The sequence below is a fragment of the Thamnophis sirtalis genome, unplaced genomic scaffold (genome assembly GCF_051295495.1).
Source record: "Thamnophis sirtalis isolate CommonGarterSnake01/CBP01778 unplaced genomic scaffold, rThaSir2_p1.2 scaffold_3, whole genome shotgun sequence".
NCBI lineage: Eukaryota > Metazoa > Chordata > Lepidosauria > Squamata > Natricidae > Thamnophis > Thamnophis sirtalis.
The window spans coordinates 166483176-166499247 of record NW_028261383.1 but is presented as its reverse complement, the minus strand read 5'-3'; the positions used below and the strand labels follow the sequence as shown (position 1 = coordinate 166499247).

The following is a 16072-nucleotide window of genomic DNA, read 5'->3' as shown; positions in this document are numbered from 1 at the left end:
ATAGCAATAGCAATAGCACTTAGACTTATATACTGCTTTACAGTGCTTTACAGCCCTCTCTAAGCCGTTTTACAGAGTCCGCATATTTTCCCCAACAATCTGGATCCTCATTTTACCCACCTCAGAAGGATGGAAGGCTGAATCAACCTTGAGCCTGGTGAGATTTGAACTGCCAAATTGCAGTCAGCCAGAAGTCAGCAGAAGAGCCTGCAGTACCGCACTTTAACCACTATGCCACCACAGCTCATAGATTCATTTAGTCATGTTCCCAATGAAAAGTGAGAAGGGCAGTGCTGGACAGGGAAGAAACAGACATGGTTAGCCACACTATACATTATTCCTAGTTTTGTAGTGTTATACCTTCCAGGTTTGTGATCTACAATGTCTGTTATCCCTAATCTGTTAGGGGTTATAGGAATTATTGTTACAGTGGATTTGAGGATAATACATTGGAAAAGGCTCAAATGAAATAATTTTCTTTGGGACTCTTTCAATTATGGTGGGGGAACAGAAAGAAAGAATGGAAGAAACATAGGAGAGCAAAATCTATCTTCTTAAGTTTAGGAGGTCATTGGGGGCTAGTGAGTTCGTACCCAGAGTTTGACATCATCACAGCAAGCCCCACACATCTGTTTCAGTCATTTTATGGGTGGTCATGGCTTTGGGGGAAGTGTCACGATTCCCTGAGAAAGATAGATTAGATTAGATTAGATTAGATTTTTTAGATTTAGTTTATTTGTATGCCGCCCTTCTCCGGGAGGGACTCAGGGCGGCGAACAACTCAAGGGGAAAAGGGGATACAAACACAATACACGTAATTAAAATACACAAGAGTCATACAGCCATACAAGTCGAGAGGGGAGGGGAACTCATCGACCCCAGGCCTGCCGGCACAGCCAGGTTTTGACGGCTTTCCGGAAGGCCTGGAGAGAGGTGAGGGTCCGAATCTCTGCGGGGAGTTCACTCCAAAGGGCCGGAGCTGCTACAGAGAAGGCCCTCCCCCGGGTGGTAGCCAGATGGCATTGGCTGGTAGACGGAACCCGGAGGAGGCTGACCCTGTGCGATCTAACGGATCTATGGGAGGTAATTGGCAGCAGGTGGTCTCTCAAGTACCCAGGTCCAATACCATGAAGGGCTTTATAAGTTACAACTAGCACTTTGAAGCATATCCGGAGACCGATCGGTAGCCAGTGCAGCTCGCGGAGGATAGGTGTAACGTGGATGTACCGAGGTGCACCCACAATCGCTCGCGCGGCTGCATTCTGGACGAGTTGAAGTCTCCGAATACTCTTCAAAGGCTGCCCCATGATAGCCCTGATCCCTGACTGATTTGACCAAATGACACAAAATTGTTCAGGATGTGGAGTTTTTGTATAACATCTACCCAAAAGTCTCTTGCACTAACAAAATAAAATAAAAAAATACAGTGGTCTTTGTCAGGCAAGCAGCAGCTTCATGCCTCACATGTAGTTTGTGGCTGAGAGATGCAGCAGGACCTCAAAAATACAGAGTTGTGGCCAGGTGGACCAAGCTCAAGATTGTGAAATGCAGATCAGAAATAGGCAGGCAAAGTATGCACTGGTGATAGAAAGGGTAATAAAACGGAGGGTATTCCCCCCTGTTCTCCCAGGGTAAATGTACATAACCTGAGATAACTATTAGGGGATTTCCAAATAGTGAAGGCTTAAGTGCTATCAGTCCAAAGATAACCACTTCATTTTTCCTGCTTTGTGGATGTTTTTTTTAAAAGAAAAGAAAGCAGGCAAAGCTTAGATGGGTGGTAGCTATTGAATACTGTCGTTTGGACTTCCCTTTCCTCCCTGGCTGAATTCCAAGAACAAGCAGAGGGATTGTTAATGGGACTGTGGATGGTGTGTTTTGCTCACTGAAACACTGATGTGAAGGGCAAGTCTAGCAGGCAGTGAGGAGAAGATGAAGGACTTGCTTACAAGAAGCTGAAGGTAGCAATAGCAATAGCAGACTTATATACCGCTTCATAGGGCTTTCAGCCCTCTCTAAGCGGTTTACAGAGTCAGCATATTGCCCCCAACAACAATCCGGGTCCTCATTTTACCCACCTCGGAAGGATGGAAGGCTGAGTCAACCCTGAGCCGGTGAGATTTGAACAGCCAAACTGCAGAACTGCAGTCAGCTGAAGTAGCCTGCAGTGCTGCATTTAACCACTGCACCACCTCAGCTCTTGCAAGATGCATTGTTCCCTGCAGAAAATAAAGCCTCTGGCTTGCAGTTTGGTAAACCACCTTCGATTCTGGAACAGTAATCTGGATTTCGATACAGTACCAGGTGGAATGCAGGTCTGGGGTTATGGAATGGAGTAGAAACATGTAGCATGGCCCTTTAGGTTCCCGTAAGGCCTCACTTTGGAAAGAGGCCCTCATGGGGAGCATACTTGGTAGGTTTCAGCAGTAAGAATTAGAAGCTTCTGATCAACCTTCTACCAACTCGCTCATCCGTTCTGTGAAGGAACTGGAGACCTAATTAAGTTTTAATGAGGTCTGAAATTTGTGTCTTGCTTAGGGCTTCAAAGCGTCGAATGCAGAGTGTAGCCAATGTCTCCATCCTGGCCATGTTTTCCATGTATCTGCTGACAGCTATCTTTGGTTACCTCACCTTTTATGGTAAGGGACAGTTCCTCTCTGGTGGTACTATTGGGGGTGCCACTTAATTCTCTTTCATACACAGGAAAGGAAGAATTTCCCTCTTTGATTGACCTCCATGGCTATAAGAGGTATGATGCTTAATTGTTACATGCTGTCTTTGATTGTAGTCCTTCCTTTTATATATGCAGAAGACAGACTGGAAATAATAGAGACAAAGCTTAAGCATAAAGCAATTGAATATAACTAAAATATCCTCTGATTAAAACATATAATAAAACTGAGAGGGTTTCTTAAATTTTCCATAGAAATCATGGAAGAAAAAATATATCTGCTACCTGTACGCTTCACCTTTCTTTAAGAAGCAAAAAAGTCATAAATGGATCTTCTCCCCTCTCCACGGATGGGAGATATTACTCAGCTGGCTTCACAGAGCTCTTTCTCATCACATTTGAAAGAACAAATGAATTCCCATTTGCATTGGAATTGGAATTGGAAAGTTTATTTATAGGCCGCCCTTTTCTCTGGGGGGACTCAGGGCGGCTTACAACTCATGGGGAAGGGGGATACAAACAATGACACATAAGAACAATACATAATTAAAAAGAACACAACATTCATACCATTCGGGTGGGGGTGGGTTACAATCTTTAGCCCCAGGCCTGACGGGATAGCCAGATTTTAAGGGCTGTGCGGAAGGTCTGGAGGGTGGTGAGGGTACGAATCTCCACGGGGAGATCGTTCCAAAGGGTCGGAGCTGCCACCGAGAAGGCCCTCCTCCGCGTGGTTGCCAGTCGACACTGACTGGCAGATGGGATTCGGAGGAGGCCTAATCTATGTGATCTACTTGGTCGCGAGGAGGTAATTGGCAGGAGGCGGTCTCTCAAGTAGGTTGAGTCTGGGTATTTCAGAACAGCTGTACCTCTAATGGTCTACTCTTTCCCCAGTAGGAACATATTTGGAAAGGAGAGGAACATTTCAGAAGTCTTATTTTCAGAAGTCTCACCTCTGTAGAGATGTGAAATGCTTCTTCTTGTAGTGCATAAGCAAAATATTTTCGTATCTTATGCTTCCTCTATTAGCATCTTCTTTTTTTGTGCAAAAGCTGAAATAAAAGGAGTACATATGCCATGTTTTTTTTTAAACATGCAAGCAATAAGATAAAAATACCCTCTTAAGAATGTGTATATATCATAACTGTCAGATCCAATGGCAACATGACCTGCTTCCAGCCAGTTTGCAAGACCTGATTGTTTTCCATGCAGTTCCATCTTTGGACTAAAGGCAGCACATAGGCTGGATTTGTTTCTTGAGGATGTTTCTACTTGAACCGTTCCTCACATTTACCAATGAAAAATATATAGTCTTTTTAAAGGAGGGCAAGAAAGATACTGCAGATCACTCACATCCATTTCTCACAAACTTTGCAGTGAGTCATTCATGAACGTTCAGTGAAATGTCTGGTGCCTTTCATTCTCCAACTAAAAATACACTCTTCTGAGCAGTAGTTGCCTTTTTAAAGCTTGTACCAAGAAAATTATTTAAAACACTTTGTCTCTGGGGAATTAATAGAACAAAAAACATCAAATTAAAACAGGGCATTTGGATTTTAAGTACGTTTTTAAGCATAGATGAAGATAGCAATAGCAGTGGACTTATATACCGCTTCATAGGGCTTTCAGCCCTCTCTAAGCGGTTTACAGAGAGTCAGCATATTGCCCCCAACAATCTGGGTCCTCATTTTACCCACCTCGGAAGGATGGAAGGCTGAGTCAACCCTGAGCCGGTGAGATTTGAACCACTGAACTGCTGATCTAGCAGTAGCCTGCAGTGCTGCATTTAACCACTGCGCCACCTTGGCTCATTTCTTACTTGAAGAACAAGTAAGGGGAGCTACATATACAGTTACCATATATTAAGGCAATTGAAATTCTAAACCATTTCTACATTTTATCAATATCTTTTTAATACAGTGGGACCCCTGAAACAGGCCAAGCTTATATTGATCTGCAGAGGGTAGCAACTACATGATCTTAGTGAAGAAATAAAAGATCAGAGAAGGGAAGAATATGCAAGAGCTACAGTGGAAGTTGTGTTTGTATGCAATTCTTGTAAAGATTCCATGATTCCAGAACCTCATCTGGAAGTGCTAGCGCAGTGTTTCTCAACCTTGGCGACTTGAAGTCCTGTGGACTTCAACTCCCAGAATCCCCCAGCCAGCTCTCGCTGGCTGGGGAATTCTGGGAGTTGAAGTCCACAGGACTTCAAGTCGCCAAGGTTGAGAAACACTGAGCTAGTGTCTGAAAATATTCTCTTAAATACCAAGGTTTATATATAAAAATTACAGGAGAGTTAAAGACCTGGGGGTTTTGTTTCTTTTTTTCTCAAAATTTTACAGCAAAAGAGGAGCGCTCTTTTAGTGGTCAAGTATAAGTAATATTGAGGCTGGGGCAGAGGGCCACAAAGGGATTGGGGTTGCGTCTCATATGTCAAGACGGAGTTTGGAGAGTTTCTTCCTTTGTTTATTTGTTGAGCTGTGACTACATACCTCAGGGTTTGCATGAAAATTTTATTCTGTTCCTCGTCTCAAAAGAGAAAAGGGAGAATGAACTTTCAGTAACCTGATCCATAGGGGATTCCATAGACGTCCTTTCCGAAAGAAATTAAGGGAACACCTGTAGCTCTGAGCCGCAGGTGTTTCACTCCTGTTCTACAGCCTCCTCCTTTCTGATATCTAAATGCCTTCCTTCTGTTTTTGCCAGAGAATGTTGAAGCAGAGATGTTGCATACCTACATCAGAGTTGACCCTCTAGACAAGCTTATCCTTTCGGTGCGATTGGCTGTACTCCTAGCTGTGACTCTCACTGTGCCAGTGGTTCTGTTCCCGGTAAGATCTTTCTCTCCCATTGTAGCTTATAGTAGCTTACCATCAACCCTCCTCAATCCTAGGTCAGCGAGCTCTGTGTGATTGCTCTCTTTTCTGCTCTTCAGCTCCAGTGTCAAATCTGGAGTTGGCAAATTTAAGCCACTCATAATGGGAATGGGTCCATACAGTTTTTATTGTGCCTAAATTTGTGGAGCACAATACTTATAAATATTCTTACCATGTTTTCTCCTGCTTTAATTTCCCATCCTATTTCTGAATTGTAGAAGCTCGTTGTAATCAAGGGCCTTTCCTCTTACTCTGAGACATAAATAGCCAAAAGGCAGAAAGACTGGTAATAAAAAGCAAAACACCATTGTAGTTTATTAGAATGATACAAGCAGCTTCGTGTAAAGTATTTCCATAATGATAGCTAGTAAACCACATTTTAGCCAAGGCTGTGAACTCAAGTTATCTGATTTGTGGTCCAGCCCAGAAAATTGATATTGATAGTCCTTGCTTAGTGACTGCCTCCTCCAACAACTGTTTGTAATTGCAACAGAATGAAAAAGTAACTTTGCAACCAAGCCTCACATTTATGACCTCAGGTCTGTAAAAGAAAGAAAAGCAGAAGTAAGATCATAAGCATAGTCACAGTTTCATTTACCGGCCACTTCGCTTAATGACTGATTTGCCAATTGCCAATTTTGGTTACTAAATGAGAATTACATGTAATTGAGTAAACTATGATTCAATTAATCAGGGGTGAAGGATGTTGTGTGAACTGAACAGTGTGCTTCAATCTCCAACTACACAATTATTTATATGCTCTTACGTAGAGCAGGTATCTCTGTACATAAACCTCTTTGCTAAAGCCACCATGTACTCCTAGATCCGCAGAGCCATCCAGCATTTGCTATTCCCCAAGAAAGATTTCAGTTGGATCCGTCACGTCATCATTGCCTTCTGCCTTCTTTTCATTGTCAACCTCCTTGTCATTTTTGTGCCAAACATCAAGGATATTTTTGGAGTCATTGGTAAGCATGGGGCACTTTTCTACCTATTTGAGATTGAATTGTAGCAGTGGATTACAGCAATACAGCCAATGCTGCGTTGGGAGTTTTCATGGGCTGAAGGAACAGAAATCTCAGCAACCCAGTTCTAGGAACGTGTAGTCTCCTCATTCTTTACCAGCATGATACATATAATAGTCGAGGTCACACATTGTATTCATTTGAACTATAGTTTGTTTAAAAGAATATATTGAAACGTATCTTGCATACGTTGACTATAGAAGTCTTTGCCTAGCATTAAATGACAGTGAAGACAATAATGAGGTGAAGCCAGAGGTGGGTTCCTACAAGTTCGCACCTATTCGGTAGAACCGGTTCGTCAAATCTACCGAACCGGTTAGAAGAGGTTCCATCAGTGGACCCGGAAAGCAGGCCACACCTACAGAAGAGGTTCCAAATTTTTTTGAAACCCACCACTGGTCCTTGGATATGATTATTCTACACTATCATGCTCCTATTTATAAAACTCAGTGCCTCTGTGAAAGGGAAGGATGACTACTGCGTTTGTGGTGCAATCAGAACATTGCGTGTGTTGAAGTTGTTTTAACGCAAACCAAAGATGCCTTTTAAAAAACAAGTTTACATCATATTCTTATGCACGCCAGTGCTGTGTGTGAGGTAATTTAAGGTGGTTCTGACAAGTGTCGTCGACATCTTCATATCCGGTCACATGGGTGGCAAGCCACTCCCATCCGGTCACATGGGTGGCAAGCCACTCCCACAAAGGAGGCCACACCCACAGAGTAGGTTCGAACAATTTTTGAAACCCACCTCTGGGTGAAACAGACACGTTTGTGACAAAGAGTTATAAACAATACAGTTGGTTCATATTATACTCTTTCTTGCTACTATATCTCAGTTCCAAATTTTGCTTCTGCTGTTCACAAGTATTGCCCATTCCAGGATTTTAAAAGCATGTTTGCTAAGATTAGTACAGATCTGGAATATGAAGGGTACAAACAACTGGTAAGGTGATGTTGAGTAGAACAAACGGGTAGCAGGAAACGAGTTTAGGATTACTCCCATGCCTCTTCCTCTCTTCTTCTCCTCAGCCCCATTCCCTAGAGACTTCTTTTTTTCTTGATAGTCGCGCACATTAAGTAAATTGCTGAAGAAGGACTTGCCTGGCTGGGTTGTTTTTTTCCTCATTTGGAGAAGACCTGCAGAATTCAGAAAGTTGTAGGGAAGCAGGGAAACAAGCATTGCCACCTGCAAATTAATACATATTCTGAGCCACAGCTACACGAGATGTCTGATTTTGTCAACTTCGTCCCCATGTCCCTCTGCTTAGCATTTCTGCCCACTGGAGTTGCATGCCAGTAATTGCCTTGGACAGCAAGATGGGGCGGCATATACATTTAATATATAAATGATATTTTTGTATCCATTAGACAATCTCCTCCTGGGAGTGGGGAACTTCCATTTGGAGATGAAGGTTAATTGTGGGTAAATTGTATATAGGTTGTCCTGGACTTACAACCACAGTTGGGACCAGAATTTGCGTTGCTAAGGAAGATGTTGAGTGATTTGTGCTGGATTTTATGATCTTTTCGCAATGGTTGTCAAGCAAATCACTGCGATTTCTAAGTGAATCACATGGTCATTAAGTGAATCTGGCTGACACCCTCATTGAATTGCTTGTCAGAAGCCAGCTGGGAAGGTAACAAATGGCAGCCACATGACCTTAAGATGCTGCAACCATCATAAGTACATGCTGATTGCCAGGCATCCAAATGTTGATCACATGACCGTTGGAACACTGCGACAGTCGTATGTTTGAGGACTGGTTGCAACTAGTAACATTTTTTTCAGTGCTGTGGTAACTTTGAACGACCACTGAAAAAAAAATGGTTGTAAGTCGATGACTGTTTTATGTTTACAAAAGCCGCTCAAGTGTAATTGTAGTACGTAGATTTTTAAAACATAGTTCAGACTGTTTTGACAAAGTACAAAACAGAAAATGGCCAAATGGGTAAATGGATCTGAAGCCTTAGTGCCGCTCATCAGGAAAGGCATCTTGGCTCTTCCCAGCTTCTCCTCCCAATATAGAAAACAGGGTTACGGAGTTGACAGCCTTTGCCTCCAGAAGAAACTCGGCTTTTAAAAATAGCTGTAGGCTGTCTCATTTCATTTTATGGTTCTGGGCTTATAGCTTTTCACCCAAAAGGATCGAATGGATCAAATTACATGCTGATTATAGGCAGGTATGAAAACACTTCAAGTATGAAAAGATACTATCCCACCATACAGGAAGCTTACCAAATCGATCCATTGATTTTTCAAGCCAGTATTATTTATAATGGCTGGATTCAAGCATCATGCCACACTGTAACTAACTTAAACTTAAAATAAGTTAAAATATTTAGGCATTTAAGTTTTTTTTTAGATGATTAGGTGCTTTTTGATTAAATATTAAAATACAGATAATCAGTGCTGAGAAGGATAGATTACAGAGCTATTTTAGTCTAGGAGTTAAAGGTAGTTACGGCAATCAGTTGAATAGAAAAAAAGTGTCTTAACAGAATATGTAGAAGTAAAATAAGAATTCATTCAGACCACAAGGGGGCACTGACCTACTACCAACAAAAATATCTCGCTTTTAAAAGGTCAGTAGGGGGAATCTTTGAATGTTGGGTTCAAACCAGTGGTGGGTTTCAAAAATTGTTTGAACCTACTCTGTGGGTGTGGCCTCCCTTGTGGGAGTGGCTGGCCGCCCATGTGTCTGGATGGGAGTGGCTTGCCGCCCATGTGACCGGATATGAAGATGCCAACGACACTTGTCAGAACCACCTTAAATTACCTCACACACAGCACTGGCATGCATAAGAATAGGATGTAAACTTGTTTTTCAAAAGGCATCTTTGGTTTGCGTTAAAACAACTTCAACACACGCAATGTCCTGATTGCACCACAAACGCAGTTGTCATCCTTGCCTTTCACAGAGGCACTGAGTTTTATAAATAGGAGCATGATAGTGTAGAATAATCATATCCAAGGATCAGTGGTGGGTTTCAAAAAAGTTTGGAACTTCTTCTGTAGGTGTGGCCTGCTTTCCGGGTCCACTGGTGGAACCTCTTCTAACCGGTTCGGAAGATTTGACGAACCGGTTCTACCGAATAGGTGCGAACTGGTAGGAACCCACCTCTGGTTCAAACTGACAGAAAAGACCATGCCTTAAACTGTGCACACACAAAACAATGTTTGAACTTTTTGTAGTTCTAACTAGGCCTTTATTTTATTTACAGCCAAGAAATAGACCCCCGTGCATCGGATTTTTCCATTTCTGACTCAATTTATTCGATTTATAGTTCGATTCCATTTTAATTTACAAGTTCTTTTTTTATTTTCTGAAAGTTCCAAGGATTGATTGGGTAGCGAAGAACAATGATCTTTGCTTTCTCCTCTCCATTGTGGGCCACTGTTTCTTGATTGTCTTCCTTGCACCAGGGAACTGCCTGCAGTCTCCCAAAACAGTAATCCCAAATTCTCCTGGAGAAAGAGGGAGAGGGGAAAATGTGCTTTTGCATGGTGCCAAAGCCGATAACTAGGGAAAGATATGTATTAGGTGTATCTGAGCCAATCTGCTTAGGGCTGGGAGGAGAGCTGCCGCATTGTGAATGCTGGGTGGTTATTCACAACATCTGTGTTTTTTTCTCAGGCGCCACATCAGCCCCCAGTCTCATCTTCATTCTTCCTAGCATTTTCTACATCCGAATTATCCCCAATGAAAAAGAACCACTACGATCAAGACCCAAAATCCAGGTATTGACAAGCAGATGGCACAGTTATACTAGAGAATTGGAAAAAAAGGCTTCCTTAAAGGCTTAGTGCAAGAGACCAGCGGGTTGGAGCTTATTCGGGAATGTGGGTTTCTGTCCAAGCTCCTTTGATTTTCTCAATCTTTAATCACTGCAAGATGAGGTGGCAGTTTTGCACCCAGAATTGGCATGAAGGCCCTGGAGAGGCGTTTTGGAAGCTAAGGCTGTTGAACCCAAGGTGATTGGGAAGTTGCTGGACAGATGGGATAAGGAACGTTTTCTTAGAGATTTTGTTTAGGTTGCTGTGGACTGTTCCACCCTGAAAACTGTGAAAAAAAGAGATTATTATGAGGAATTGTGATTCATGAATTGTCTTTCTCCCTCCACAGGCTGCGTGTTTTGCTGCCCTTGGTTTCATTTTCATGGTGATGAGCCTCACTTTTATCATCGTTGACTGGGTAACCACAGGGAAGAGCTCTGGAGTGAATCACTAGCGAAGCCCACTCCTCACCCCAAGAGACCAGGTGGTTCTAACCAGGGAGACCATTCAGTGCCAGAGAAACAGTGGTGCCTTTTGCTGTTTATCCTCACTCATCCTGGAGACACCATAATTACCCGTCCCAACACTTTGGAGAAGTGTTGGAAGCCATCCCCTTTGGTGCTATGGCAATGCAAAGTAATTTGGAACATCTCCGGGGCTTCACTACAGCCCTTCTAAGATCTAGGCCTCTAAATCAGAGCCTCTGAATTTAAGCTCCCTTCATTTGCTGGCTCCTATGGTAGCAGCATTATTTTCCTGGCCTTCGTTTTGTTTTGTTTTTTCTCCCTGCCGATATTGTGCCATCACCAACAATTGCATGTCTCGGCAAAACCACGTGGGGTTTGGTTTGGGTTTTCTTTGCCCAGGATTATCGTGCTGCCTCTCAACAAGGCTTAGTTTGCCTTTTTCCTCTCCCCCCCCCCCTTCTTCTCTTCCTCCTTCGCCTCCACTGTTACAGAAAGAATCTCAGGCTGGTTTGTCATCATTTGTCACTATACCAAATGGTGCCTTGATGTCTCAACAATTGTGACGCCTTTGTTATCCAACATGGAAGAGGGTGGGGGCTGGTTGCTATGGAGGCATAGTGTCTGATATCACTCAGTCTCCTGCCTGATATCACTTAAGGCCACAGCAATGATAACAACTGACAGCGAAGGAAACGCCGTGCCTGGATGGGTGTTGATCAAAGCAATGGACAATCTAATTTATTTGCTCTTATTTAATTTCGACCAGGCTACCAGACCAAAGAATATAAATAACATAGTCATCCTAATGCCTATTTAATCCATGCCACGATTCCAGGTTTTTCTGACATAGATGAGGTCTGGGAATTGAGGGAGGAAGGAGAACTAGGGACCCTGGAATCCTGGAAATTTTCTTCCACCTAAGGAGGCAGAGCAGAATGGATCATTTCGGTGCAGCGGGAGACTCAAAGACTCCCTGCTAGTGGGAGGGGAATGCAACTCCCTCAAATTGTGGGATAATGTTGTTTGCTGTCTCTTGTCTCTGAATGATGCTAGGTTTTTCTCTGAGGCTATCCAGAAAAGTGAATTCTACATACACTACAACACCATCTGGTGATTTCCCATTGGTGCATCTCCCTGGGCCCCAGGGATTAAATTTCTTAGTGCTGCATCTGAGTTTAGGATTCCATTTCTGAAGTATCTGACTGTGAATTCTGCTCTTATGGCTGAATCCGCTCTTATTGGCTTGGTTAACTTCAAATGGTGCTGATAATGCAAAATGATAAGAGCCTTGATTGAAAATTGTTGAAAAGACACTAAGGAAAAAAAAATGCTAACAGAGAGGCTGTACAGGTGGTCCACAACGTACAACCACAATTGAGCCCAAAATTTATGTTGCTAAGCGAGAAATTTGCTAAGTGAGTTTTGCCCCATTTTTATGACACTTCCTGCCATATTTGTTAAGTTGTTAAATTAGTAACACAATGGTTAAGTCTTGTCAGAAGATTTGCAAAAGGTGATCACATGACACACACACACCCTTCCCCAGCACACTGCAACAATCATAAATGTGAGGCAGTTGTCAAGTATCCGAATGTAAATCAGGTAACCAGCTGCAACGGACATAAGTGTGAAAAATAATCATACGTCACTTTGTTCAGTGCCGTTGTAACTTTGAACGCTCACTGTTGTAAGTTGAGCACTACCTGTATTTGCACAGTATACTTAACCAAGCCAATTACAAATCTAATGGCTGAATTTGCATAAAATGCTACACATGACTAGTTTTTTGTTTTACTATGTTGCGTGAACCCACCTAGTTAGTTCAGGGCTCAGTGTGTATGTGAAAAAGAGTTAATTGAGAAAATAAATTAATTAAGTGACCAGTTTAAGTGTGATACAAGCCAGCAAGGCATTCCTAGATATTTTTCCCTTTGGAACTGACACACCAGATTTGTTTTTCCTCAACATCTGTACAATGATGTCTTAAATCTTTGTCCTCCAATATATTCCCTATGTAATTACTGCTTTTTTCACTTCAGAGATACTGAAGTGGAAGTGAAAGAACAATGGTAGGTTAGTTTTGCTAATCATGAATCACCTTTCGTCTGCCTGAACAAGTGTAGTTTTGTTATGTGCAATGAAATTATTAAGGAATTTAATAAATAAGAATGCATATGTATTTCCACACATATCTCCCCTGTCATCTTCATGGTCACTGACATGAATCATTTAAATTGCACTTTTCAGAATTCTTAAAAATATTCTCCCTCCCCCTCCTTCCCACCACAATAGCACTTATATTTAAAGATAGTTTAACAAAACTAAATACTGCTATTCCAGCAGAATATGCCTCTTTATTTTTGTATTTTGAGACGCTTATGTGTAATTCACCTTTTTGAGTTATTGAATTAGTCACGTTAAAAGGGGTCATAGTAAAAACTTGGGAAAGTGTTAAAGAAGCTTTTAAGTTGAAAGTTGATACTTTCCTGTGAATCGTTAGTCCTATAATTCTGAAGATTAAACACCCCCTGAATTATGGATCTTTCATTGCAATGTCCCTTGACAGTGAATGGGTGGAAACTAAATCTTTTGGTAGGAAGGTAGCCCAGCCTGACAAACACAATCTTTGTTCCATTATTCATCTTTTTTTAAAATAATCTCTAGTTATTTGGTATCTTTCTGCCTTTTGTTCCCTTTTTATTTATCTTTTCCTTATACAGAAATGACAGAAATTTTAGGTATACATTTCATCAAGTGTTAATACTTCTTGTAGCAATGCCTGATTGCTAATTGCTTGCTCACACTTAAAGGTTATCTTTTTAAATGCACTTATATGACATCTCTGATAAAAACTAATCTAATGAAAGAAAGCCTGTTAGATCTAAGGGAGCTTGCTCCACTCTCAGAACTCTCGGGAATGTTCCTCTTTTTATAAAAATTATCTTGTAATCTGAACCTTTGGCTTGGATCATAGCCTCCGAAACAGAAAACAAATTTGATCTGTCATCTTCACAAGACCCTTAATCATGACTCTATTATACCACAAATACCTCAGCGTGATTTTAAAAATGAAAGAGAATGGAAGGGTTCCCTTGATCACCTTCTCTCTAGTTTATGTAATAAGTTCTGCATTATCTACATTTATTCTTCAAGGTTTTTTTTTAGCTTTTATTTTCTGCTTCTTGTTTATCAGTTAAATAACTTGTTAGGGATTCAATATTTTTCCATTGAGAAGGTGAGATTCTGGAGGACCTAATTGAATGATATGAGTTCCTTTAGATCAGTGTTTCTCAACCTTGGCGACTTGAAGATGTCCGGACTTCAACTCCCAGAATTCCCCAGCCAGCATTCGCTGGCTGGGGAATTCTGGGAGTTGAAGTCCGGACATCTTCAAGTCGCCAAGGTTGAGAAACACTGCTTTAGATAATAGTTGCGCATTTTCTTCTGAGCATCCTAAACCGCACATCGTAGCTTTGCTCTGCTGATTGTCATATGCTAAATAAATAAATCTGATTAATCTTATCTACTTTGAAAAGGAAATACTCTTAGAAATACATCAATGTGGTACACATGTTGTCCAGAACAATGTTCATTATTTGCGCTGCAACATACTTAAGACAGTACATGGAGCAGCTCTCTTGCCTTTTTAAGTTGACAAATGGAAAACTTAGATTACATTAAGATAAGTGACTTGTATCTTTACAAAAGGGTGCATATATATGCTCAACAAAAATGAGAGCACTGTTCCAAGGTAGTAATACTACTAGGTCTGTGCCTCTTAAATTGCTTTCTCTGCACCCACCCATCTGTAAAGTATACAGCACATGAGTTAACTTCAAATGGTTTAAAATGTGCTGAGATAGGATCTGTAAATAGAGATATAATCATTGGAAATCCTGCTGGTACATTATAATAATTATCCAAACAATTTCAGCAATATTATCTTATTTTTTGGTCATTCCAGAGGGAATACCCCTAGCTTCCCCTTCCCCCGAATAACCTGTTACATCATTCATCTTGTCTTCCTGTTAGAATGAGAAATTGTCACAAGACTTTCTTTAGATCATACTTTCAAATGTATGCAAAACCTACAATCATGGCCAGAGTATTCTGTTTATTGAATTTGTATGGTGTATTACAAAGTAAGCCCCATGTTTGATAACTTTATCTTCTGCTAATTATCTGGTAATATAATTGAACTTTGAAATTCTAAACAGATTTATTGGTTCCACCACAAAACCGCGGACGACAAAATCGCGGTCGACGAAAGCGCGCATTTGACGTCATCACAGCGCGACGAAAACATCGCGCTGTGATCGAAAAATGTAAAAATAAAAAACCTAACCCTAAACCTAACCCTTAACCTAAGCCTAAATCTAACCCTAACCCTAACCCTTAACCTAACGCTAACCCTTAACCTAATGCTAAACGTAACCCTAACGCTCTAAACCTAACCCTAACCCTTAACCTAACCCTAAACCTAACCCTTACCTTTATGTGAATCGGCTTGCTTTAATTTTATTTTTATTTCAATTTTTAATTTTTTTCGTCGCGCTGTGATGACGTCAAATGCGCGCTTTCATCAATCGCGCTTTTGTGGACCGCGGTTTTGATGGGTCACGGATTTATTACTTGGAGGGGTATTCAAATAAACCTTCCCAATTGTGGAACAAACTTCATCCGTAGAACAAGCGCAATGTCAAGATCTGTTTCTGAACACAGGGCAAAGGAGGGTGGAAGAATTCTGAAGTGGAGGGTGGCTTGTACAACATTGGAAGCGGAAGCACTCAAATTGAACTGTGGCATAAAGGGATACGTCCTTTGCTGAACTTGACTGTCCTATTGCTGCTCATAGTTATCAGGTTCTGGGGAGGAGCAAATGCACACAACGTAATTGACCTGTGCTTCTTCAAAACCAATGCCACTGAGTGTCATGCTGCTCCCGTTTAATGGGTAAAATGCCTGAGCTTTTTGCTCTTCTTGGCTTACTAATTTTGAATTCACAAGCTGACTATAAGGTGGCCAGATGCAAAACAGGTCCTAATAGCATGTAAAAGAGAAATTCACTAGTAAAGAATTGTTGTCAGCACAGCTATTTCAAACTTTCTTGCAGCCAGCTGCTTATAAGCATCTGAGGAGAAACTGAGGTCATGTCCTCACTAATGACTTGAAGCATGCTTATAGCATCACCAAACTACAGTGATGGAAGGCCTGTTAAGGAACAATAATGGTTGGATGATTCTAGTAGGCAGT

The 16072-nt window shown here is 41.5% G+C and overlaps 1 protein-coding gene across 2 annotated transcripts in view; it reads left to right on the top strand.

Moving 5' to 3' along the window:
* The window catches only part of SLC38A5 (solute carrier family 38 member 5), a 43264-nt gene extending 28746 nt beyond the window's left edge, over positions 1-14518 (top strand). For both annotated transcript variants that reach the window (XM_087710766.1, XM_087710767.1), the window contains 5 exons: positions 2539-2639; positions 5381-5505; positions 6374-6518; positions 10213-10316; positions 10702-14518. In XM_087710766.1, coding sequence (XP_087566892.1) covers positions 2539-2639; positions 5381-5505; positions 6374-6518; positions 10213-10316; positions 10702-10806 — 580 coding nt within the window. In that variant the 3' untranslated portion in view covers positions 10807-14518. The remainder of the gene's footprint in view (positions 1-2538; positions 2640-5380; positions 5506-6373; positions 6519-10212; positions 10317-10701) is intronic.
* Positions 14519-16072: the final 1554 nt, after the last annotated feature.